The sequence below is a fragment of the Tasmannia lanceolata genome, unplaced genomic scaffold (genome assembly GCF_043159265.1).
Source record: "Tasmannia lanceolata isolate RefF3 unplaced genomic scaffold, GAP_Taslan_0.1 ptg000008l, whole genome shotgun sequence".
NCBI classification, from domain to species: Eukaryota; Viridiplantae; Streptophyta; class Magnoliopsida; order Canellales; family Winteraceae; genus Tasmannia; species Tasmannia lanceolata.
Genome location: NW_027518685.1, coordinates 36,230,281 through 36,256,839, shown reverse-complemented (window position 1 = coordinate 36,256,839; position 26,559 = coordinate 36,230,281). Strand labels below are relative to the sequence as shown.

Below are 26,559 nucleotides of genomic sequence, written 5' to 3'. Positions count from 1 at the left end.
TGAAGAGAGCCAATAAAATCTACATGTTCTCAAGGGGAGTTTCACCGGTCTTCAATAGAGTTTTAATGGAGTTTTACAAAAGGCAATGGAGTTTCAACAGTTGGCATGAGGAAGAAAGTAAAAAAGGTGAAAAGGGTTGGTGAAATGCATTAGGATCCGTTTCTCACCTTGGTGGAGGGAAAAGCAAGTAAAAGGGCATTCTTGTCTTAAAACATGCCTTGGGATCCGTTTCACCTATTTCTCATAATTTAGCCAACACAACCCTTTTTTCATAATTTCAGTTAAAAGTCCCATTTTTTTTATAATTTTCCCTTTATTCTAAGAAATTTCTTACTTATCTCACATTCTTTTAGCATGCATTTATGTCAAGATTTATCTTGGGGGTACTATTTCCATCCATTAGTAATGTCTTTAAAATTTGGGTTTTTTTTGCAAGAAAAGTAACCTACTATGCAGTATTTGAAAAAAGAGTAACATAGTTTTCAAATTTGCAAAAAGAGTAAGGGCCAGTTTGGATGCCGAGGAGATTTTGATTTGGATTTCTCACATTTGCAGCCCTTTTTGTGTTGTGATTTGGATCCGGATCAAATTCTTTGATTTCCAAATCAGCGACTGGCAATGAAAAAAATCAGATTTCCAAATAAGCTGTGGAAATAAGTAATTGGAAATCCACAGATCTGGCAGTTTCCTTCACCCTCTTTGCTCCTCAACCTCTCCCCTCCAGTAGGAAGTACCCCCTTACCTCTTTGTCTCCCTCAACATGAGCTGGTGGATCTATTCATTTTGTATTCAAAACTCAATTCCAAATCCAAATACAAAATATGAGGTATTCAAATGGGCCCTAATGGCATTTGGCCATATTTTGCAAATGGGGTAAAGTTGACGGTCTCTTCAAGGAATTCTAACGGAAGGTGCTTTTAACTTTCAAAACGACAAAATTACCTTTTATTTAAAGAATTTTAGGGGTGGCATTATGATCTTTCCACACCCGATTTTTAGAGTTTTATATGGTGTAAGCTTGCATAGTTCCTACTTTTTCAGAAAGTACTGTACAGCCACACCATAGGATGATCCAAACCGTCCATTTGTTGGGCCACAATGAAAATAGGTTGTGACCCAAAAATCATTTCCATAAGATGATCCTAGCCTTCAGATCGATAGGAATTGCATGTTATGGAAACCTCTATAGATCAAAAGGCTTGGATTTTCCTACTGAAATGATTTTTTTGGGCACAACCTATTTATGTTGTGGCCCATCAAATGGACAGTTTGGATCATACTATGGTGTGGGTCATACAGTACTTTTTTGTAATTATTGAACTATACGGGTGATTTTTTGGGCACAACCTATTTACGTTGTGGCCAATCAAAGGGACGGTTTGGATCATCCTATGGTGTGGGCCATATGGTACTCTTTGTAATGATTGAACTATACGGGTAAATTTTTGGGCACAACCTATTTAGGTCGTGGTCCATCGAATGGACGGTTTGGATCATCCTATGGTGTGGGCCAATGACGAGGGAGGGCAGAGAGGGAGAGACCTAAGAGGCTGTTAATAAGGAGTGGATGAGGAAAGGCTAAGAAAAAAGAAAAAAAAAAAACTCTATTCAAAATATGATTTATTTTCCCCTGTTTTTTTATAATTTTCTCACCCTCTCCTCACTCATGCCCTCTCAAGTCTCCTTCTCCCACCTCCTTACCCCTCTCGCACCACATTATAAACTAACATTTTGTGGAAAAAAACTTCATGGTTGCCAACCATGGCCTAGTGTTTTAGGAGCCCAGAAGGAAACGAAAATGATGATAGGTTTCACTAGCTTTCAACTACACTGTCATGAAGGAATTAAAAAAATGTCAGACTACATTCAAGTAGCATCAAAGTTCAGAACAGTTTATTCACTCAGTACACGATCTTCATTGAGTTAAAGGGTTTGTAAACATTTGACTATACATTTTTACTACATGGGTGTCTTCTAAATTCTAATCACATTCACCATTTTAACTGGAACATTCAGTTAATCATGGAATGAGGCTCTAGAGGCACAATGAATGTTCTTTTGATCCTCCAAAATAGAACCCATTGCAGGAAATAGTAGAAGTAATCTTAGATGTAATCAGTTTGCACAATTTTCTTAGCAATGTACTTTCCCAAGAAATCATACCCATGAGAGTAAAGAGCTTCAATTTCCACCTTATGACCATTATTGACCATTGATGTCAATTCTGCTCTATATATATCCTGCAGATGAAACACTAGTTAAAGAAAAATTTTCAAACATTGAATGTCAATCTAGTAAACAAGAAACTAATGATTTATTTCTTATAAACTTTTTAAAGTAATCTTGGTAGGAAGCAAGGACCGTTTTTTACTTGAGAGAAGCAAATGAAAAGATTTCATAAAAATTCTCATAGAATCAAGAATGAAGTTTTCATTTACATGCCAAATTATGAATTAATAAATGCATCCAATCTCTGAAAAATCCCAATTGTTTTGAACTTTGTATTTTTGGAGTGAGATAGTTATGGAATCTCAATGAATAAGATTAACTTTAGTATAGTTGTAAGCCTTTGATGTCGGTCGAATAAAGTGGAAAAATTTAATTTAATTTTATTATAAAAAAAATCCTAGAATGCTAATTTGCTAATTTTCAAAAGAACCCAAAAAAAAAGTCAAGAAAAAACATCTTTTATAAACCTAAACACCATGCAACAATGACTAAGCACTAGCTCTTTGAGCTCTGTCAAGAATAGAGCATTGAATCCATAGTTAGCACAAAAGGAACTAGTAGCTTAATGACACCCACAACATGTGGTCATCCTTGCAAAAGGAGCTTCCCCCCAAGTATTAGTGTTAAATAGCAAAGCACTGTTTGACATTTTGACCTTTTAAAAATGTGTAATTTGAACTATTAGAGGTTATAACTTTATCTTACTTCAGTATAACACTTCAATAACATATGGAGCACATAACTTAAGTGGGAGATTGACAGTTTTACATTGCACTTATTTACCTCCAACATCGCAGAAGACATCAAGCTCTTCGCTATTTGAAGGTCGCGGGGCTTCAAAGGAACATATGAGTGTTGATGTATAAGTTGTAGATCATCGCCTCGCAATCCCAGCCACTTAATATTGCAAGCTGAAAGAGGGAATGGATAATGATAAGCCTCATGTCCATAGCAGAAAAAAGATACATTTTGAGCACGATGTTGGTGAAAGATACCATATCTATATGCCTCCAAACCCATCCCTATGCTTCCGAACTTATAGGTGCACAGTATAGCTAGCCCTGCTGGATTCCTTCAGCATTTTGAAAGACATAAATTAAAAGGCATACAAGTATCCGATGCAATAAAATGATTAAAAGTCCTTTGAATTCAACCAGTCAACCAATCCCAAGATTGGCAGGTCTGGAAAACTTTTGCTCATTCGATGTAGAAGAAACCTGTTTTGAATCATCAAACAGGAAAATGTCATGAATCATGATAAGATATCAAATCACCAACAAAAATCAGCATCCATTAATCAATCCAAAGCTAAGAGAAGCTAAAGAAAATGACTTTCAGATTAAATATGCATGAGGAAAGAGGAATAATATGTAAAAAAGACTATGAACACATGCCAGCTCCTTGCTAAACATACTTTTTGAGTTGTGACACAGAGAGATGAAATGGGAATGACAGATGTGCAAGATTAGCATATCAGAATTTTCTATCCTCTAGTATGGACCTATTTGTGTCAAATGGGTAGTACTCTGGCCATTTAAAAATAGCCTAGAAATGCTTTAGAAAGTTCAATTAGTTTAATAAATCACCAAATCGGAATGAGCTACCCTGATAAGTTTGACCCAGGCTATGTAAGCAATGGAATTATGCCATGTCACCTACCATGAGATGGACTCTGAAGAAATCAAAGTGAACTACATGGTTGTTGGATCTTCAAACTCGTAGATATGGTCTCAATGGTGGTCCATACTGGGCATTATTACCATTTTGTAACATTGCAAGATTTCATTCTACGACAAATTTGTTAACATATGTACTCAGTATCTTGGGCGAATGTATTTCAAATAAAAGTAATTTGTTAGATATAAGTAGTTGCGTAGCCATGTGTTCGTTCCTGCAAAGAGTTCTACTTAAGCACTAATTCTTTACAAATAAACACTACCAACACCGATATTTTCCTGTAAGCTGCCAGTAAATATATCTTAAAAAACAATAAAACCATGTCAAGGATTGAGAAAAGCAGATATTTGGAATATCAGATTAAGGTTCTAACAGTACCAATAAGCTTTTCTTACAGGACCCCAATTGGGCAAGGATATAAAATAGAATAAAATTATCCAATGTTCTCTTCCCACACGTGACCAAGACAAAAGTCACAAAACACCAATTGTGGCTAGGGATGGTGCTCAAAAGGTGTTCCCCAAGAGGTCTTCCAGGAAGACTATTTTAATTAATCGAATCCACTTGCTGTGCAATGTGATCAAGATAGGAAAAAATTATCTAGCTAGACGACATTTCTGCACTTCGCAGGATGAGAATCACATCACCACCCTATCTGGATTTTATCCAATATGGTGAAATGGCTAAGTGCCCAATTCAGTTCAGAGGGCTAATCAAATCTCCAATCCCAATTTAATTTAGATAACATTTGTGAAACAACAAGTTTCTCCAAAAGCTTAAGATGTTTGAGAAGGCGTTATTTAATCTTTTATACTTTAACACTCCTCCTCCTCACATGCGGCCCCTCTTTCTTTGCGTTTGCCTACACGTGGCACATGTGACCTCACTTTTGGGTTGACCATTGCATGTGGATTTTTGAAATCAAGGGGGCTTGAACTCAGGACCTTTAATCTTTTATATGTTAACAACATTGAAAGCAAAACAATCGAGGCTACCATTGCTTCTGTAGTCAGAAGACCTGTAAGAAGTTTCCCCGGATCCATGTTTCATAAATTCTTCAAAATCTGTTTTTTTTAATAGTATAAATTCTTCAAAATCTTTTATGTTCTTTTGAATGATGTCCTCAATTTAAATATCTATTACGAAGTACAATTAACACCTAACTTTCCATCCAGAAAGTAGAATTGTGGTTTTCATGTTTAAAAGCTTCTTTTGATCACCCTAGGCATCATAAACTTGCAATGCTAGACTCGGTCCCTTCCGTGGAACCAGAAATGTAGTCAGTTAAAACGGGTAGTTATAGTGTTCTACAAAACCCAAAAAGATGCAATTAAGCTTAAGCTATAAGCTTTATTCTAGGACCTTGTGGCAATGTCCGGGTATCCTTTGGCAGTGATCAGGATGCTTGGGATTTGATTGAACATGCGATCCTCAGCCAGCCTCTGGAAAATAGCATCCTAAACAAATCAAGAAGTTTGAAAATAAGGGCACATCTAAAAAAAAAAAAATCATTGCCACAAAATTCAAAGAAAATTAAACAAGCAAAATACCTTCTCCACCACGATAATATACCGAGCATCTGAATGTAAAACCAATTTCTTTAATGAATTCAAGTTGCCCGTAATAGCATGCCCGGCAGACCCAAGGACAGAGCATTCCACAATCTCTTGGTCAGGTTCCTTGTGTCTCAAATAGAATAAACCAGAAAACAAGCCACATTATGCAAAATATACATGAAAAGCAATGAATAACAGTTGCAACCGGTTCAGGCCTTCTCAAATCTTGAACCCAGTGAGTAAAATATAGTTCTAATTTCTTTCTGACATAAATCAGTTACCTGACTCCCGCCTCCCACAAGCCATACATGATTTGGAAAATTAATTAGCAGATAATTGTGGATTAAGATGCTTTCTATCTAGTTTTACTTCACAAGTTGCAACTACCATCTCGTGATTCGTGAAGTGCAAAAAACCTATGTTGCATTAGTACGGGTACCAGTGTTGGAATCCAACATAGGTATCGAATGTCGGATTTGACAAAACCTTAAAATGGAAGATTTGAAGATTCGCTAAAATATTTAAATCAACTTTCAACTTTTAATTTTTTTACATTATTGAGTATGCCAAGTAATATATTGAAAATTTTAATACGTGTAAATATAATGTTTTATTTCTATATAAACAACTTAGTATTGTGTTAGATAAAACTCAAAACATGTGGTAATTGTAAAGTTGTAGTAGCATACCAAACTAGTTGGGATCAACTAAATGAATCCTTTAGAAAAATTTCATGAAGAAGGTGAAAGGAATCTACCCGGCTCTAGTTGGGTTCTTCCACGTGGATCATTTTCTTCCATTCTATCCTATCCAAGGTCATGTTCTCTGTTATATTCCTAGCTATCAAGTCTTTCCTCACTGTTTCTAACCAAGTTGTTTTCGGTCTGCCCCTACCTCTTTTTACTCCATCAATTTGGCAAGAGTTGCCTCTTCTCACCGGAGCATCCAAAGGTCTACGTTGGATATGTCCAAACCATCTTAAGCGGTGCTCTCTCATCTTCTCCTCAATTGGTGCTACCCCCACCTTTTTACGAATGTCTTCATTTTTAATTCTATCTAACCTTGTGTCACATTCATCTAAGCATTCACATCTCCGCTACACTCATCTTATGCACATGTTGCTTCTTGGTGGCCTAACATTCTGAGCCATAAAGCATGGCTGGCCTCACAGCTGTCTTATAAAACTTTCCCTTCAACTTGTTAGGTATTTTACGATCGCACAGAACTCCTGAAGCATGCTTCCACTTCAACCAACCTGATCTTACTCTGTGGTTAACATCCTCTTCAATCTCTCATTCCTTACATATGATTGAACCAAGATAGCGAAAGATATCCCTCTTAAGTACCTCCTGTCCAGTCATATTTACTACATCCTTGTCCCGCCTCCTTACATTACTAAAGTTGCACTCCATATACTCTGTCTTCGTCCTACTCAATCTAAACCCTTTAGATTCCAAAGTAGTTCTCCATAACTCTAACTTAGCATTTACTCCTGCTTTGGTTTCGTCGATTAATACTATGTCATCTGCAAATAACATACACCACGACACCTCATCCTGGATACCCTCCGTAAGCTCATCTATAACTAGCGTAAAAATATAAGGGCTTAGAGCTGATCCCTGGTGCAGTCCTATTGTAATTGGAAACTCACTAGACGTGCCATCCCTGGTTCTGACACTAGTTATTGCTCCATCATATATATCCTTAATCACATCAACATATTTAGTAGGCACTTTTTTCCTTTCAAGGACCCACCACATAACACTCCTGGGAACCCTATCATACGCTTTCTCCAAATCAATGAAAACCATATTAAGGTCTTTTTTATTTTCTCTAAATCTCTCCATTAATCGCCTAATCAAGAAGACAGCTTCCACAGTCGATCGTCAAGGCATGAAGCCAAACTGATTCTCTGACACCTTAGTCTCTTTTCTTAGTCTATGCTCAATTACCATCTCTCAAAGCTTCATGGTGTGACTCATTAGCTTAATTCCCCAGTAATTGGTGCAACTCTGAATATCCCCTTTATAAGAATAAAGGGGTACTAATGTACTCTTCCTCTACTCATCAGGCATCTTCTCACCCATACGAAAAAAAGAGATAAAAGAGATCTAGAATTGCTGCAACAAATCTTAAAGTAATGGAATCCAACGCGTGTCCAACACTGGTACGTTACCCATTCAAAAGAATCTATATATAACGGGCCATGGAACACAAAACTATGATATGAAATGCGCTGGACATCAATGAAAAAAGCTCAAGAAATGGAATTATACCTGCAACAACAACCGCCCAACAACAGCCCCTCTGCTAGATGCCATGATCCCAAGACTTTGTCTGCTGCACCGGAGCAAGGCGACAACATCTGCATAAAAAATTGTCCAAATTTTTAAAATTGAAATGAAAGACAGTTCCATAAGATCAATTTAACCAAATAGCATGTTAAAAGGGAAATATAGAAGAAGTGATGAGAGTGACCTTGCACAGTTCTGTTAACCTGAACTTGAGAGGTGAAGTAATCTGGAGAATCACAGAGCAACTTATAGAAGAGCTCCCTCTGTGTAACCAGTTTTTCCTGAACCAGAATCTGAAAACACAGCTCCATGACCTTCCACACTATAGCAAAAGAAAATCCACTGAGGTCATGTAATTCAAAAGATGAAAAATAAAGGAAATAGACAACAAAACCCATGAATGGAATTTCAAAGGTATGATGTTAATATGATACTTAGTGCCTCAAGAAATGGCCAGAAGAAAAAGAAGAAAACCCAGGAATTTATGAAGAAGTAGGTTGGGATTACCTCTAATAAATGCTTTGGCATCTTTCGTTTTCATGAGAGATCTCGTGCAGAAAGAATGCGAGAGGAAGATTGAGGAAACATGGCCCAACAACCCACGACGTAGTCGGCTGTTCTTCGATCTCCTACTGATCTGTAAGAAGTAAATGTACAAGATCAACAACAGATACCTTTGCAGTTTTGCTCCATTGTTCATTTGTTTGAAACTGAATCCAATGTGTTGGACTAATCTGCCAAAAAAAATTCACCACCAGTTTTCAAATAACATGTACCAGATTAGGCTATGCCCCAAAAAATCTTATCTACAAGCGATCATAACCCTCGGTATGTTGAAGAGTATGTAAGGGTAGTTTAGGTATTACTTGCAGGAGTGAGGGTATTATAGTCTTTGTACTCATGTTGCCCTAGATGCGCCTACCTATACATCTTTTACATGAGCTTCCTTGTGGAGACTCCATCTCTCCATTCCTCTTCTTCTTCCACTCTCTAACCCTAATCTCGTATGAATTTTGAGAGTGAAGAAGAAAACGAATGTAGCAACCCCTTCTTTTTCTCTTTTTTTTTGATGGGTATATAGCAACCCTCTCAACAACATGGATCGCATAAAAATATTTTATGGGAAATGTTATCAGCACTATTTTGATGAGGGCACTCCTCACTTTATTAAAGTACGGTATGGCTCGCACCATAGGATGATCAAACCGTCCGTTAGATGGGCCACGGCCTAAATAATATATGCCTCAAAAATAATTTCCATAGGTTGAATCTAACCCTCCGATCAGAGGTTTGCGGGTTGATTCTAACCCTCTATAGATTTGAGGGTTAGGATCAATCTATTGAAATAATTTTTGGGCACAACCTATTTAGGCTGTGGCCCATCTAATGGACAGTTTGGATCATCTTATGGTGCGGGCCATACAGTACTTTTATTAAGGCTGTGGCCCATCTAATGGACGGTTTGGATCATCTTATGGTGCGGGCCACACCGTACTTTTAATAAAGTGAAGAGTGCCCGAATCAAAATAAAGTAGTGCTGATAACATTTCCCTATTTTATTTTCATTTTAATTTTTTTTGGCGGGAAAGTTCCAGCTTTATTCAAAGAAGTAGATTTCTATCAATATCTGGGGATTGAAAATGGAAATTTTTTAATTGTAATGAAGAATCTACTGTAATCTCTCATTCGATTCAATGAAACAAATCAAAATCCTACAATTTTCTTCTAAAGACAATTCAAGGTCAGAGATTATAGAGGAAATGTTCAAACCAGAGAAAGATCGGAAATTGCGGGATTGGGAGAATCCAAGATCTTGAGAAATCTGAGGACTGAAACTTCGATTCTCGCTCGTACCTGAACGAATCAAACCCTAATTTAGGGTTACGATAAGTGGAGGAACAAAAAAGGAGAAAAAATCGAAGAAATTGAAGCCTAGGGTTAGGGTTATGATAATACTTACCTCTGATGGTGGAAGGATTTCTGCATAGCAGAGCTGTTGATCGGAATAGAATAACGAGGATTTGAAGAGATCATCCATGAAAGGAGATCTAGCTTCTCAAGAAAAACAAAGTTTCCTTTCGAAATTTCAGTTTTATAGATAGAACTTAGAAGAGATTATTTATTTTAGGCAATGGTAAATTCGCACCCCCTGTTGGATAATGCACACCCCTTGAAAGTGAGTTGATGTGGCTTTTTCACGTTACATGGGTGCGAATTATCCTACAGGAGTGCGAATTTATCATCACTCTCCCGTAAAAAACGATATTTGTGTTAGTAGATTTTACTACTGTGCTTTGCGCGTTAGAGAAAATGTACGGTTAATGATCACTGAGACAAAAAATACAGAAATCGGATGGTCAAGATCGTCCAATTGCTGGAATTTTTTGGGCATGGTCTAGCAGAATACTCACTTCAATGAAAGTACACTAATGAATTTTCTTTGAAAAATGATAAAAAGAGAGCCAATGTTATGCTCCTTCCTTAAAAAGACACTTATCGGCCCCACTTCTCCCTCGTGCACATGATCAGATCTGTTCATTAGAATCATTACCATGAGTATTGCCAAATCCCACTCAGAATACCTTGATCGGATGATATAAGCCCTTGATCAAGAAGCCTCATTTAAGGTTCGGCTAACAAATGCTAAACCGTTGATTTATTATTATTATTATATCTTACACATGAAATATCCTGTGGGAAATTTTATCAGCCCAACCATGTTTTGATAATTGCACTAACCCATCATGTCTTTTATAATTTAAAGAGCATTCAAGGGTTATTATTAGGGCTGGCAACGGGCGGAGCGGGGCCAGATGTTACATTCCATTCCCCGTCCCCATCCCCGCCTCAAGGAAAATTCCCCCTCCCCCCGCTTCGGGGATGGTGGGGAATCCCCATCCCCGCCCAGCAGGGAATATCTAATCCCCATCCCCGCCTTGTCCCTGCCTCGTACACTAAAAGACAAAAGGCCAAAGGGCAAATTTGGAATTCTAAAACTATAAATTTTTTGGACAATGCAATTATGTATTGATAATGGTATAAAGCAAGGTATTGAATCGGAGAGGGCCGGGCCGAGAGCCATCCCCGCCCCCACCCCTTCACCGCATCCGGGGAATTTTTAAAATTTTAAATTCCCGTCCCCATCCCCACTCAAAGTGGGGAATTCCCGCCCGCCCGCTCGGGACAGAGTGGGGCAGATCCCCATTTTTACTGGTGAAATTGCCAGCTCTAGTTATTACAGTTCCTAAAAAGTAAAAGCCTGGGTTTGTGCAACTATGAAAGCATGGTTGTGCTGATATCATTTCCCATCCGGCCATAATAATTGCATCATAATTTTACAAACGAATAACGGTCATGATTCCACATGCATCCTCCATGAGCCCTACTTCTACGACCCAAAAATTGTGTTTCAGCATTGATTGTTGCATCACGGTTGTCTTTTTTATGCTAGGAAAAATCCATATCCATATCCATACTATTCTAAAAGCCTAAACCTTGAAATTTCATCAACCATTTTGCCAAAATACCCTACCCCTGTTTAACAAATTCTTCCTAGTACGTCCATTTTCGCCAGGGCATTTTTGCCATTTCAGTGTTGCTTTGTCTCTGAAGACACGTGCAAATATCAAGCCACATGCATGTAACTCTTGTCATGCCAAGGGTTTTCAACAACCTTCTTAGCTTCGATTTCTCTGCTAATGTAATACGTGTTCGTCTCCCAGCTTCGCAGTACACTCTCCCTTTTAACAAATCCTCAACTTTCTTCTCTCCGCTTGCAGTTCTTCTTCCCATGGTTTTGCGGAATCAGTGCTCTGAAACCCTAGCTTCAGGTCTGTTCGACAAGAAGAATGTGGGTATTTTTTTCGAGATGGAGCACACACCCATTACTTAGTTCTATTTTACATTAGTCTCTATGATTTTTCTCGTTGTGTATTTTTTTAGAGTCTGATACTATCTAGATGAGATCTTTCTGGTCTTTTAGGGTTCCCCTGAAGCCATCTGGATTTTCAATTAAGCATACACCCATTACTTAGTTCTATTTTACATTATTCTCTATGATTTTTCTAATTGTGTATTTTTTTAGGGTCTGATACTATCTAGATGAGATCTTTCTGGTCTTTTAGGGTTCCCCTGAAGCCATTTGGATTTTCAATTTTTTTTTATTGTTTAAGGATTTCCGAGTCCATCAAGGTCCGATTTTTTCTACGGTTCTTAAGGTTTTGATTTGCTTATATTTTCCGTTTTCATTTTTTATGATTACAATGCATTGACGGATTTACACTCACACAATCAACTCGGTTTTTTTTTTTTTTTTCTTCTTCTGATTTCTATATTGTGCTTTTGTTGATTCATGTGTGGAGGCATGATAATCTTACTTCTTTGTTGATTTTGATACAATTCCAGGTTTGTCAATATTGGAAGAGCATAAACTCCTCTCATTAAGGTATTATCTATTGAATGTCTTTTTTCACATACATTTGTTTTTATTTGATGCTAATGTCATTTGTTTTTTAAAATGATGCTAATGCCATTTTTTCTTGGCACTTCAAAGAATTTTATGGTTCTGCATGCAAATAATTTTTACAAGCAGTGGCCTTTTCTTTTGGCATTTGGGTGGGGTTTAAAATAAATAAACTATAGCGTTTTCTATGAATAATTAACACTTCTTTGTATTTTAGAAGAAACTCAAAGAAATCGTATTCTTCAATCCATATTCAGGATTTGCAGATTCCTTTTCCGTATTACCTTTGAGCTTATTTTCACTTTCAAGTGATACCATATTTCATCGCTCTTTCACTTAAATTTAAGATGCTCATTTTCACGTTGTCATTATTCTTGAGAAATATTGTTTGTTTGTTTTCTTATTAGTGTTGTTTTGTTTTTTTTTTCTTCATTTTCAAAGTTTACCTTGCTCATGGTTGTCCCTTATAAAACATGTTAGGCTTATTGGTTTTAGATCGTCAAAACTTTAGTCATGTTTCCATTCAAAACAAAAAAAGAACTTTAGTCATGTTGTCCTTATCCACACCAACTGTTTGAGGAAATGCTACATGCACGATGCTTATTAAAATCAAAAGGGAAAGACTTTCATTCTTGTTTTTGGACACAAACTGTTTGAGGAAATGCTACATGCACAGTACTTATTAAAATGAAAAGGGGAAGACTTCCATTCTCATTTTTGTAATTTTTATATGCTTAGAATTTATGAAACATTGGACTTTTAAGGCATCTTTGATTTTTTTATTCTACTTGATGATTCATGTCAATGCTGAATTACTGTTTTTGCTTCTCTTAATGGTTATATATTATTTTTTATCATCTGATTGGATACTAAAAGTCCATTGCATAAGCATGTACATACAGTAACAGAAAATTTAATTTCTTCAATTGCAGTTTCTTACCACACAGAATTGTTAGTGGCTGTTCTACTAAACATTTATCTGATGGTATAATGGATATTTAGCTATTAGGCATGGTTTCTCGCTTCTTGAGGTATAGATCGTTGACTCTCCGCATGTATTGGTGTGTGCTTATTTTTTCATATTCCCTTTCCTTTTATATTTCGTTTTATGGGTTTTTGTTACTTCCTTTTATTGCTGATTTTGTTATGTTTGGTTCTTATCAATTCAAATTTTTTTACCTCCATCTCCATAGACAGGTTGGTATTAAGATGATGTGGGTTGGGTTTTCGGGCTTCTCTTACTAAGTTTATTCTCTTATGTGGATTTTCTAGCAGCCGATGTTCTCTTCATTTAAATTTTCTTTTTCTACTGGGTTGCAGATTTGCTGAGGAGGGATTTTCGCTCGAGATTTTGATTACACTTTAATATTATAGATATCCTTCTACTGCTAGAAAATGGTTTTCTTCTTTAGCTCGAAGGCTACGGCAGAAACACGATGGCAAAACTGAGTTCTCGATGACGTTACTTTCAGATTTTGTTATCTTCTTTTATTGTGCCCAAAATAAGAAAATGGCGTAATCAACGGTATTGATTTGAAATTCTGGTTTTCGTGAAGATGTTCATTTTCTGGGTTTGCTCCATTCTTTTTCTTCATTTTGCTTCTAAGGAAATAGCATTCGTTATATATTTCTTTTTTTTTCTTTGCTTTGATACCAGTTAATTTCTCTTTTTCTTGAATTCTTTTCCTTTCTCTCATTTTTTCCTCTTAAAGTGGGGTTTTCTTAGGCTTTATACTGTTGTTTTTGTTTTATTTTTCCTTGAATATTTGGCGTGACTTTATTTTGGGAGTGATTTTCCTATATCTTTTCTCTTTATTTGATTTTTTTTTGTTGAAGGTGTCTTTTACCTTTTTCCTCATTGATGTAAATATCTTCATTTTTGGTTTTTAATCCATTTTCCCTTCATTTTGCTTGCTAATATACTTGCTTTCTTAATTTTGTTTTCTAAATAAATAATTGAAACTCACCGTTGAGTTTGCATATACTTTCCGCATTAAACCTTTCCAATGAAGCTAACTCCACTTGGCTTCTCACATAGGCCACATTATTGCAATTTGCACAGCTTAAAATACATGCTTCCAAGACAGTTTAAAATCTTGATGAAATTATAATTTCCACTTTGGTCAAATGGCTTAGTCAATGGAACCCTAATTAATTATTTACAAATAGATTCCATAATCAATGTTGTTTAATAGTACAATATGCCTGGTATTTAGTATACTATATATATATAGAGATCTTTCAAATATATATATATATATATATATATATATATATATATAGTTATTTGGGAAAAAGTAAGCCTACTTATGCCATATACATAATAAGATATGTTAATCAGAATAGAGATTATAAGCCTAACCAAATGCCAATAAGAATTTCATGACTGGATTATCCTCGGTCCTTGATCCGTCAAGTCTTATTTACGCTTCTATCAAGAATAGATAAAGGATTGGGCTAAGGATGTTGAAGGAAATCATTGACACTGCAATTTAAAGGGCTTTGAAGAGTAACCACACCAAAGTCCTTAAACATCAATCACATTTTTATAACTCCACACTGGGGTACGGGAATTGTATGATGAACTCCCATCCCATGCCCGAGAACAAAGTTCAATCTTGAAGAGGTATTTGTAGACTAAGAATGGGCAATCAAACTGAATAAAAGATGGAATGATGGTTCTGAATGGATCTGTACTTCAGTTTAATATCGGATACGTGGTCCATTGGATCACATGATATTAATGGTGGATGTTCTTTCTACTTTGTAGTATATTGCAGAAGGTTAGAGAGGAGCGAGGATTATCATCTTATAGAGCAAACACATAGCCATTAGCAGAGCAGGTAACCATTCTCCAGCCACAAGCATCTACTGAATTGATATCCTAGTTCGCCAATAGATTATTTAGGTCATTCAGATAATTTTTTATGGCCATCAAATGCTGATGATTTGTCCCTTGTAAATCATGTTAGGCTCATTGTTTTTTGATAGCTAAAACTTTAGTCATGTTGTCTCACTAAAAATAATAAGTAGACATGTAGAGGGACTCGCTGAAAGGGGTCTTACCATTGTAAACTGTGAAGGAACAATATAAATAATTGAGAGAAATATGAACAAAAATGGAAGGACAGCATGGTGGGATTTTGAAAATAAGTCAAAATCAAATAGTCATAGTTCTTAGTCTTATTAAAATGGGGTGGGGATACCCTATGTCATAGAAAAAATAGTTCTCAGTCTTATTAAAAAGCCTAAATTAAAGTTGAAAAATAAAATAAAACATACTAATTTATGTTTCTTTTTGTTAAAGTATAAAGGATTAAATAACTCCTTCTCCAACAGCTTAAGCTTGTGGAGTAACTGGTTGTTTTACATGGTATCAGAGCAAAGGTCCTGAGTTCAAACCTCCTTGATAGCAAAAATCCATATACAATGGCCAAACCCAAAAGAGGGGCCACATGTGCCACGTGTAGGTCAACCCTAAAAAGAGGGGGCCACACATGATGGGGGAGTGTTAAAAGTATAAAAGATTAAAGAATCAAGTGGGTTTGATTTCCACGTACACTGGCGCTGGGTGTCCCTGGTGATCAAAAGGAGCATAAATATCACTTCCCAAGATTAAATAACGCCTTCTCCAACAGCTTAAGTTTGTGGAGTAACTTGTTGTTTCACACTCTTTTGTTATTCTTTATTGAGTTAATCCATTTGGATAATAACTCCACACTTAAAGGCAGTGTTTGTTTGCTACGTTATAAAAAAAACACTAGAGAAACTTATGAATTAGTAGAAATTGTTGGATGAACATTGTAGAATGTGATGCAAGTCTGAATTTTTTTATTCTTGATCTCATATTGGTAAAGGCTCTTGTGTAGTTGTGACCATATTGCCTGCCCTTATAATCAACAATAGATAGTAACAAATAGTTCCCGAGTGGTGTTCTGTCATGAACAATCTTTTCATTGTTCATGATCTGAGTGAAAGCTTTGTTTGAATTGATCATGACTTGTTGAAACAAACAGTGCTTGGATCAAAAGTTATCAAGTAGTGCAAGAAGAAGTACAATGTAATGAAATGGAGGCATTGGGTATGTACAATGTAATGAAATGAAGGCATTGGGTATGTATTTCTAGCAATGTCACTACATAAAAGTGGCAGTCTCCTTTAGTAATATTGATATAAGTCAAGCTTGATATATAATTGCAGGTCGTAGATGTGAATGTTAAGAGATATGGTTTTATGTTTATTGTTATATCTATTGATCATCAAATCCAACATAACCAACATTTCATGGTTTTGCAGCCGCCCAACTGTTGTAAACCTTTCGGATGCAGCAAAGCTTAAAAATTTTGTCCTAGAAGCCGCTGCAACTATTGCTCAAGCCAAATATGTTTTTCAGGTAGGAAATATTCATTTTGCTTTAATTGATAATTTGAGCATTATAGGGTTGTTACTGTATGACGGCAATTTGTATCAACATATTTGAATCACTAATTAAAGTTTTGAATTTATGTCATTCAACGATTAGAACCATCAAGTTGTTTTTTCTAAACTTCTTGATTTTCTGCTTGAAAGCATGTCGAAAAATTTCTATTAGAAAGAGTGTCATGAAAGAAAATTCAAGGATATTATGATACATTTATTGTCAGGCACTAAATAGTTGTTTTTTATTTGTTTCAAAGGAACTCGCAAGATTTATCTGGTACTCTTTTTCCGTATATAAGGAACTTTACAAATATCTACTGTGTAAGTAGAGAGAAAATGATAGATAGTATGGTGTTTGAAGTTTTGTCATTGACATGGCTTTTCTGCTATCAGTTTAACGAGGAGATGTTTTAGAGCAGTTACAGAACAACAACATATCATGACCTATTCCACAAGAGGTTGAGAAGCTCTAAAAACTTCATGCACTTGATCTTTCTAACAATTTCTTCATTGGTGAAATTCCCACTTCTTTAAGCCACCTGGAAAGCCTTCAATACCTGTAAGTATCAATTTAATGAAGAGAAAAGTGCTTCTGAAGTTTGATTGGTTTAATTCTTCAATAGAAACTGAGGTAGAAAATATATGAATTGTTTCTCTTCATTAACATGGTGCATCGAATTTATCTGAGCCATTCACTATTTCGGCTCACATGGATTCTTGAATCCACTATCTTGGCTTCCATGCTACTCATTCATCCCACTAGATGCAAGAATATAATTGAAAGTAATGTAAAGTTTGTAGGTTATATGAGCTCACTATTCATTTTTATAACTAACTATTCACAAGACTCTCATATGGGTTCAGAAATTTGAGTTTTGGGTTTTATACCTTTATGTCTTCCAGTTCTATATAATAGGATGGGATGGAACCGAAAAGGGTGCATCGACATATCTAAATGCAAGAATATAATTGTAAGTAACAGAGATCTACTTATTTATTGTAAAAATCCTTTGCTAACATAGTTCATTTTCTTTTCTTTTTTGCTGGAAGTTCAATTCTTTTTTATTCATTTACGGATTGTCCCATGTCTCCTCCTCCTTGGGCGTTTATCTCTTTTATTTGGTGCATTTTTTGATTGTTGAACTCTCATGGGTTCACTCAGAATCAACTCACACTCCGGAAATACCCCTCAATGGTTAAGATTTTTGAACTTACTGGTCATACTTTTCTAGAGCTCTCCATTCATGGCTCAGGTATGAATACAAATACAACTCTTTCTTTTCTTATGAAATCTTTGGATATTATGTATGGGTTTCTTTAATTTTATTGGTTTTGATTGTCTCTATCCTATTTATTCATTTCTTTTCAGAGCTCGGATGATTGCGCAATAGTAGTCTCTGCAGCAGGGGATGAGACCCAAAAAGTCTGTGGTCAAAACAAGTGTTGCATGGCTATTTGCAAACTCAAACCACATCACATGAAAAGTTTAAGCAATGGCCATTTGTAAACTTAAATCACATCAAATGAAGAGTTCAAGAGATGGTTGAGTTTAAAAGATGTGTTTTGTTTGTTGGAGTAGACACCCCCATTTTGCTACGCTTTAAAAAGCGAAAGGTTTGTTTGGTCTGTGTCAGTCATCTGCATTAGGTTATGCATTCTTGCATTTTAGGGTGAATTTCACCTCACTCTAGGTGTTTTAGTGTTGATTCGCAATCCTAAAAGTCTCTAGGGGGTTCCATTGGCCTTCGGAAGATGAAAATTCAAGTTCCCGATCAAGTAGGAAAACCTGCTATTTTTGAAATTTCTCAGAATTTTCCCCATTTTTCATCAATTTTTGCACTACAGGAGTATTTTGGTCACTTCCAATGTGTCCCATTTGACCCCCAAGTTGTGTCTGAGAAATCTTGAGTGATTACATGAATTTTTAAAAACCTTCTAAATTTAGAACTTTTCAGGGGTTTCACTTGATTTGGAAATTTTGTGAGACGAGGGCATTTTGGGCATTTTCAGGGGATTCTAAGTGATCCTCTTTCATATCACCCACTAAAAGGAGCCAACTTAAAAATTTTCTATTTTAGAAGTTTGACCATGAAGACTTTTCATTTTTAACTTTCTCCTTCAAGGGCAATTCGGTTTGAGGGCATTTTGGTCACTTTTTGATATGTGTTGATCAAACGAGGTCATTTGGGCAAAAATGATTTTTTCAAGGGGTGAATGAGGTTAGGCCATGTGTGTAGGACCCACCATGTGCATCACATGGTATGGGCTCACCATTATAAATTTTGAATTATTCTTTGAAATGGGTTGGATTTCATAAAAGATGAGAAAAAGAAAAGGGCTAATATGGTCAGGTTACTAAAACGACCATAACATTTTAACCACTCGTTCAAAAAATTCGTACTTGTACTTGTTGGAAACGTCTAGAGAAGCGCTATAACTTTCTAGTTTAGAACTTCTCGTGATTCTTCCACGAAACAAGTAAAAAATGAGCTTTAAAATCAGGCAGTGCCATTTGGATGAGAATTCTAGCCCACTAAAATTATCATAACTCTTCAACCGATTGGCCAAATTTAAAGTGTAAATATGCGTTGGAAAGGTCTTTCAAAGGGTTACAACTTTGTTGTTTACAATGTTTCCTAATTTTGCCTCTAAATAGGTCAGAAATGAGCTCCAACGTTGGACAGTCTTTTTTGGATGGGAATATTTCATAAAAGGGTGTGTTTCCCATATGTGCAAGCTTCTAGAATAATCTTGAAAGATCTCTTTTGGTTTAATTAAAATGGAATTCTTGCTTAGCAATGAATCATAATTAGAAAACAACTCTATTTTAGAAAGTAAAGGAAAGAAAGAAAGAGGAAACTATTGAAAACTTACCAAATATGGAGTCCTCATAAAGGAAACTTCTTATTCAATTTAAACTCTTGATTTTCTATATAAACAATAGCCCAAACCCTAGATGAGGAGCTTGCAAAAACGTCCAACTTGGCCTATTTCTTGGGAAAACGTCCCATCTTGATTGGGTTGTGGAGATCATCTTCAACAATTCATCTTCTTCAAAATTCCATATTATTTTTTCAATCCTTCTTCTAAATTCAATATATTGGAGATCATTGGATTGTTCTTCGGGGTTTTTTCAGCGTTTATAAGGGTGTGAAAAACCGAATATCCCGGATATATATACCCTAGAGACAAGGAAAGCGATCAACGGTTAGTATTCGTCTCTCATGTAAACTAGGAACTAGAAAAGCATGCTAGATTAGATTTTTGATTTTCTTTGGTTTCATAATGCATATGGATATGTTTCTAATTGAATTTTTGATATGATTTAATATGAATCATATTCTTTTTAAATCCAAATTATTGCTGAAAAATTAGTTTGTCTTGATTTAAGATCAATTTTCTTTAAAAAATCTTTCGATATGGGTTTAAACTCGATTTTCAAAGCAAGTGGTTTGAATCAATGGTTTTCTTCAAACCCGATTTTTTTGAGATTAAAACATAATTAAAAACTTCTGAAAACCTAAATTTTCAGCAAAATTTGATTCGTTTTGATGCCGATTTCGCTCTTCGAGCAATTGCCCAGAAAGTGAGGGTTTTTGAAGAGAAAAATCATATATATAGTAAAACAAGTTGGAATTGGCTGAAATTTTGACTTCAGCAGTTTTTTATTATTTCTAGATCACTCAAACAATTTCAAGATTTTTTGATTTAATTAATACCTTTAAAAATTATTTTAAAATGAGTAAATTATTAAAAATACCAAACGAATTCGAAAAGCGACGAAACTTTCCAGGTCAATATCTTAAATATATTTGGAGGTTTTTATAAAATTATTTTTTGAAAAATCACTTTTCTTCATAGTTTTCTATTCGAAGCATCGTTCTACGTGCGATTAGGGTTTTCCATGTAAAACTGAGATTTTTCAAAAATTTTCTTTTCAAACCAGTTACTTATGTTACTGGAATGATGTAGAAAAATTTTAATTAATTTTCACAAAGTTTTGATTTAAATTTCGAATTTTTATGGTGTTTTGAGTTTAAAGTTTCTAGGAAATCATTGATTTTTAATTGAAAATTAAATTTTCAAAAAGATACTGATCTTCAGAGGCTAAAATTTGGAGAAAAAAAACATATGATTCATATTTGATCATCTGTGAATTTTTCATAATTTTAGGATTACAGTAATTATTTGTTTTTTATTTTTCTTTCAAAACAGCCATATTTTGTTAGATTTTAAATTGGTAGCAAATCACAGTAAAATTTGATAAAATTTTTAAAGTTCGCTTTTAATATTATTATTAAGTTACTGTAAAATTTTGAACTGATTTTGTGCACGTTTTTCATGTGATGTTTTGTAATGTTAACAACCTGGCATGATTTTGATTAAATCATTAAAAATTGAATTTAATTCCAAAAATCATGAAAAATTTCAGAATATCTTAACTTTGCGGTATGTATATAATCCTTAATCTACTAATAGAAACCTTAAAAATTAATAACTTCCTTCGCAAAGTGCTAATCTGGCATAAATTTTGAGAAAATCATTAAAAATTGAATTTAATGCTAAATACCATGAAAATTTCCAGAATATCATAATTTTCTAGAAAGCATGTAATTCTTAAGTGACTGAAACAGAAACTTTAGGAATCATTAATCTCCTTTGTAAACTTGCTATTTTAGATGCAAAGATTGTATATATAATCGTATTCTAATTGTGATCAATCTTTAACAGTTTAAGCATTTAAATTATAATATGTTGTTGGCTCCGAGGTCGTTGTCCACGAAAATCCTGAGAATATGCCAGGTAATAATATATTACAACTTATGTGCCAAATTGTATAAGGATGGAAAGCACAATTTCCTTCCATGAATGCAACCCAAGTATGAGACTTGTCAGTCTTTAGAGCCTTAGATTATTCCTAAATTTTAGGTGTTAGGAACCCTTAAAAAATAGGAAAATCATTAACTTAATAATAAATTTGGGTTGGGCAAACCCAAGTTCAAGTTGATCTTGGAACAGTTGGATTGCGGTCCCACCTCGTAGGAACCCTTAGAGCCCCTTTAGGAAAACTTACGTCACGTTGTGTTCTAGGTCTTAGGGTGTCCTAGAGTTAGGAGTTCAGCTTCATCACAGCCGGTTGCTATTGATAGCAACTGAGCTTTAGATTAGATTTCACTAGTTAACCTCTTTTTCTCTATAGGACATGCCTAGTTAACTTAGGATATAGGGCCCACTTGAATTAGTCTACGGGATGTTCTGCACTTAGATAAGCCCATATAGCATCTTAGATGGAGTCATAGGATAATAAAACCTACCAAACTTGAATTAAATAATTTTTCTAAAACTGTTGAAACAGTCTATCAAGTCTAGATCGGTGTCCTAGATGTCTTAGGCATGTAGCTTAGTTTAGGCCACCGAACTATGTCGACTTTGATCCCAGTGAGGCTTGGGTATGTAGGCAGCTTGGATGCTTGGATGACATTCCAAGCACAAGTCAGTCCTACACACTTCAGTAGGGTTTTTAGGATTTTATTTTGTTTATTTCTTTATCATTTTTCAAACCCTAAATTAAATTGATTAAATCACATAGGATTTTTTCCAAAAGTAGATTTTAGGAGAACTTTCACATAGATCGAATCAAATCAATTTAAGAGAATCAAAAGACATATCTAGGAACCACATCGAGATTAGATTTTTAGGGTGCATGTCACATAGATCACATTGAGGGAGTTTAAATGGGCATTTTTAAAGAAATTTAAATGAGTTATTTATTGGAATTGAAGACTGGATTATCGGACAAGAATGGTGCATATGGTGATAATCCTCCATACCTTCCATTCTCGTAATCAGGTAACGAATCTAGATTTCTGGGATCGCAGATCACTGCAGTGTCACTTATGGGTCATAGATCCCTTACCTAGGTGGCGACTCTGGTCATTCTAATAAAAATCACACGCCATTCGCGTTGGTACGAGAGACAAAGAGGGAGGCGGTTCACGCCCCTCTCGCAGGACCAGGTCCCACAGTTGGGTATGGGAGAATTTTCAAGGTATAATTTCCTTTTCCTTTTCTTTTTAACCATGTTCTTCCCATTGTAGGAAACTCCGTTGTTCATAAAAATTATTTTTCTTCTTTATTAAGTATTTTCTTCAAAATCATGTATTCAGTTTCATGCCCCTAACGGTCAAAAAGCGAGCCCTTTCATTCAGAATGAATCAAATCTCCCCAAGTAGGATTCGAACCTACGACCAGTCAGTCATAGGTCCGAGATCCACATCTATGAATTGAAAGGTCCGAATGATCAACTCTGCAATCAGTTGTTAGAATCAATAGGTGTTCAAATCGTTCATTTGAATAAATTGAAACCCTTCTGTTATGTTAAGCAAGCGATTGGTGTTATTGAATCTTTGAAACAACATAAAAAGCATTCAAGATATTATTTGACAGTATTACCGGTTCAAACAAATTTATTATTTGGGACTATTTGAAATTATTATTTTGTTCCAATGCAGATCAATCTCAACAAGTTCCAGGGATTCCCTCCAGTTCAGATATCCAAGACAGGACTTTGGAGTGGTCTTCTCCGGTTCAAATATCCAAGAGAGGATTTCAGATTGGTCTAAGTACGGGTGTCCATTAAGCAACATCATCTACATGTGTCACAAAGCAGAACAACATGTGTATGGTGCTGCCACAATGAAATATGAATTGAACCTTTGCCCCTCTAAGTGCTTCTCTCTTAGCCCTAGGAACACATTGCATATAATCTTTTGTTGTAGGTAAATTCTCTCAGCCGTAAAATATTATGGTTAAGAAAAAGAAAATGACTCGATTGAATGATTAGGAAAAGATAATCTTGATTTTGATTGTCTTAATGACTAAATTGCCAAACTACTTATTGCTTATTCATGTCACTTATTCAAGCCGTCGGTCGGTCATACTTGCTCACCCATGTTGGAATTGTTGGATTGATTCAAGAGAGACAAGCTTTTGGGTGCCATTGATATTGCGTTGTTGGATTATGTGTATGCATTGTACATTAAGGATAAATAATATATATTTATATATATTGCCATTGTTCAATATGCTTCATATATATTTGCTTCTTTTATTTATGTAGGTAACTTGAGTGAATCAAGATCTTAGGTAGTCTTGTTTGAAGATAATATGAAATGGGCAAGGAAATTGAACTCTACAAGTGGTTCGTGGTGCAGGGAAAAAACTATATATTTGGAGGTTTAACCTTTCTAATTTGGAGTGCATGGAAAATATTGATAGTATGTCTTATAAGCTGTATTCGTGTAATTGGTCCTGTCATTTATAAATATAAGCCACTATCTGGAGATGTCAAGCGCTACTGACATGCTAGAAGTTAGGCCAGTGGGCTGACATGCCAGGAATTAGGAATGCTCTGGTTTTGTGTAATGATATGCACGTCTGTGAGAGGAACCTGTTATTTAATCCTATATTTCTTCCATGTTTTGCTTTGGGAGGTTTCTTGTGTAGTTTAGGCATATACTAATCATTGATATCCTCCTTGGAGTTCTGAAATCCAAGTGATCCACATAGTTTACTTCTTGAATGGAAGGAAACTTTTCTAGCCCAAATGTGGAGTTACTTGTTTTTGGGTAGTTGCAGCAACATCTTAAGAATGTATCTTTCTCAACATAAAATACCTCACTTTTACTAGTGCTAAGAATATAACTTCTAGGTTCCAGAATGTGAGGGATAGTGGATAGATTTTGATGCACGTTGAGAGGAGATAAAAGTCATGCCGGAAGGATCCGAGAAGTGACTTATAGGGCTATTTTGAAAATTTGTAGATGAAAGATGAGCAAAATAGGCCTAACATAAGTGAAAACGAATGAAAAATGAAACGAAAATGGGAAAATCCCATTTAATTTCGCAAATTACGAAAAAATTTCACAATTCAAGAAATTTTTCATGAATTTAAAAATTTTGGGTTCATTTTTATTCATTTCTCGTTCATTTTTTCTTTTTCGCTCTAGGGTTTTAGATTTTCTTTAAAGTTTTTCAGAGTTTTCTCCTGTTCTTAGCTACTATGGTACACAAACATCCTCAAGGGAAGAGGGATGCCGGGAGGGAGTCCTCAGTGGACGATGGGCAGGATCGTGCCCCGTGGTAGAGAGGGACGCTTCTGTTGCGTTCCACTCATAGTTAGCAAAACGTGATACGACAAAAAAACGGGACGAGAAAAAATCGGGTTTAATACGGCTTTGGATAAAAAAAAAACGTAGTAAAAAAAACAGTCAAATAAACGAAAAAGCCAAAATACGTTGAATGAAAAAACGAGTTTAATACTTTTAGGTTTAAAAAAAACGGTTGTTTTTCTCATTTAGAAAAGGGTTAAGCTCTTAAAATTGATGCCCATGAGAGTGTTTTCAATAAATTTGTGCCTTATTTTTTTAGAGTTTCAAATTACAAAAACATTCACAGTTTCAACCCCGCCACGCCGCCCCCCCCCCCCCCATTCTCCTTCCTTTCCATTATTTCACCCGTTTTGTTTGTCTGTTCCTAATGCTCGATGGGTGTGAAACAAAATTTTCTCCCATTTTTAGTGAAAAAATGGTCATAAAATTTGCTAGGAAATGATATCACCACTACCGTAGCTTGATGAACGCACTACTCACTTTATTAAAAAGTTCAGTATGGCCCGCACCATAGGATGATCCAAACCGTCCATTAGATGGGCCACAGCCTAAAGATGTTGTGCCCCAAAAATCATTTCCGTAGTTTAATCCTCACTCTCCAATCTATAGAGGGACTGACTATTAGAGGGTTGATCCTAACCTCTATTGTTTCACTCCTTATTGTTTGACTTTTTGTAAAAATGGATTAATTATCAGAAAAAGACAAAAGTGGTGGAATTGCTAGGAAAGGAGGGGTTAACATCGAATGGTGACTCAGTACGACACTTGGAGATCCAAAGGAACGGCAACTGACACATGGATGCAAATTGACAACATCTCTCTGCCTAACAGCTTTTTTGTAGTATCTACTAAATTTGGAATAAAGTAGGAAAAAGGTAGAAAAAAACGCAATAGGTGTTTAATTCGCGTTTAATACTTTTTCTAGAAAAATATGTCGTTTTAAACGCCCAGCTATTCTAAACGCCGTTTTATACGGCCACTTAAAAAACTGAGAATTTTTAAAAAGTTCGTCGTTTAAAACGGTGTTTTGCTAACTATGGTTCCGCCGCCCATCTGTCGTGTTTATTTCGCGATGGCCAGGTATGTCTTCTAGACTTCCCTTTTCAATTCCTAGTTCTTAGGATAATTTTGTTTTTCAATTCCTAGATTCTTAGTAGGGGTGGCCAGAACCGAACCAGAACCGAAGAACCGAACCGGAACCGAAGAACCGAACCGGAACCGAACTGTAAAAAAATATTTTTGGTCCGGTTCGGTTCCACTGATGAAGAACCAAAAAATTTCGGTTCGGTTCCGGGTCTAATGTTCTCGGTTCGGTTCCGGAACCGAAGAACCGAACTTTGAATATATATATATATATATAATATTTTTATATTTCTATTATACATATACTTAATAATATAAATTACTTATAATATTAATAAGTAATAGTTAATACTATTCTTATAATAAGAAAGTAACTTATATTATAACTTTAATTAAAAGTTTTTATAAATTATAATTAATAATTAATAATTACCCATTAGATACGAAGAACCGAACCGGACCGAACCGATTATGTTCGGTCCGGTTCGGTTCGGTCCTACTGTGTAGTACGGTTCGGTTCGGTTCTTACGGTTCATGGAACCGAGAACCGAGAACCGAACTGGTTGGCCACCCCTAATTCTTAGGATGAATTTCTTTTTAGAATTTTCTCCAACTTGGAGGGAAATTTTTTATTTTATTTCTAAATTTTCGTGCAGAGTCTTCCCACC

The 26,559-nt window shown here is 35.5% G+C and overlaps 1 protein-coding gene and 1 long non-coding RNA gene across 12 annotated transcripts; one reads left to right on the top strand and one right to left on the bottom strand.

The window, feature by feature from the left end:
* Nucleotides 1–1,799: 1,799 nt before the first annotated feature.
* SPO11-2 (sporulation 11-2) lies at nt 1,800–9,831 on the bottom strand. 6 transcript variants are annotated; one of them, XM_077389388.1, is made up of 11 exons: nt 9,717–9,831; nt 9,527–9,610; nt 8,264–8,393; nt 7,941–8,078; nt 7,739–7,827; nt 5,457–5,585; nt 5,269–5,363; nt 3,384–3,446; nt 3,225–3,301; nt 3,013–3,140; nt 1,800–2,240 (listed from the first exon to the last, which is right to left on the bottom strand). In XM_077389388.1, the coding sequence occupies exons 1-11, from the start codon at nt 9,792–9,794 to the stop codon at nt 2,106–2,108; spliced, it is 1,146 nt and encodes a 381-aa protein (XP_077245503.1). In that variant the 5' UTR covers nt 9,795–9,831; the 3' UTR covers nt 1,800–2,105. The 6 variants fall into 6 exon arrangements, with proteins under 6 accessions (XP_077245503.1, XP_077245504.1, XP_077245507.1 ...); XM_077389389.1 differs by having other exon boundaries at nt 5,269–5,348; XM_077389392.1 differs by having other exon boundaries at nt 5,457–5,504.
* Nucleotides 9,832–11,444: 1,613 nt separating this feature from the next.
* Nucleotides 11,445–24,076, top strand: LOC143885292 (uncharacterized). Of its 6 annotated transcripts, none has more exons than XR_013253186.1 (11): nt 11,445–11,586; nt 12,161–12,200; nt 13,151–13,249; nt 14,989–15,061; nt 16,515–16,611; nt 17,031–17,196; nt 17,541–17,608; nt 17,800–17,890; nt 18,007–18,251; nt 23,150–23,416; nt 23,758–24,076. It is a non-coding gene; the product is annotated as an uncharacterized LOC143885292 (long non-coding RNA). The 6 variants fall into 6 exon arrangements; XR_013253188.1 differs by lacking the exon at nt 23,758–24,076 and adding an exon at nt 13,539–13,743 and having other exon boundaries at nt 23,150–23,512; XR_013253185.1 differs by lacking the exon at nt 23,758–24,076 and having other exon boundaries at nt 23,150–23,512.
* The last annotated feature ends 2,483 nt before the right edge of the window (nt 24,077–26,559 follow it).

Coding starts and splice junctions, on each gene's coding strand:
- SPO11-2 (XM_077389388.1), bottom strand. CDS start 9,794: ATGGATGATCTCTTCAAATCCTCGTTATTCTATTCCGATCAACAGCTC. Junction 8,394..9,526: donor CAATTTCCGATCTTTCTCTG/GTTTGAACATTT, acceptor TACTTCTTACAG/ATCAGTAGGAGATCGAAGAA. Junction 3,141..3,224: donor TTTGGAGGCATATAGATATG/GTATCTTTCACC, acceptor TCCCTCTTTCAG/CTTGCAATATTAAGTGGCTG.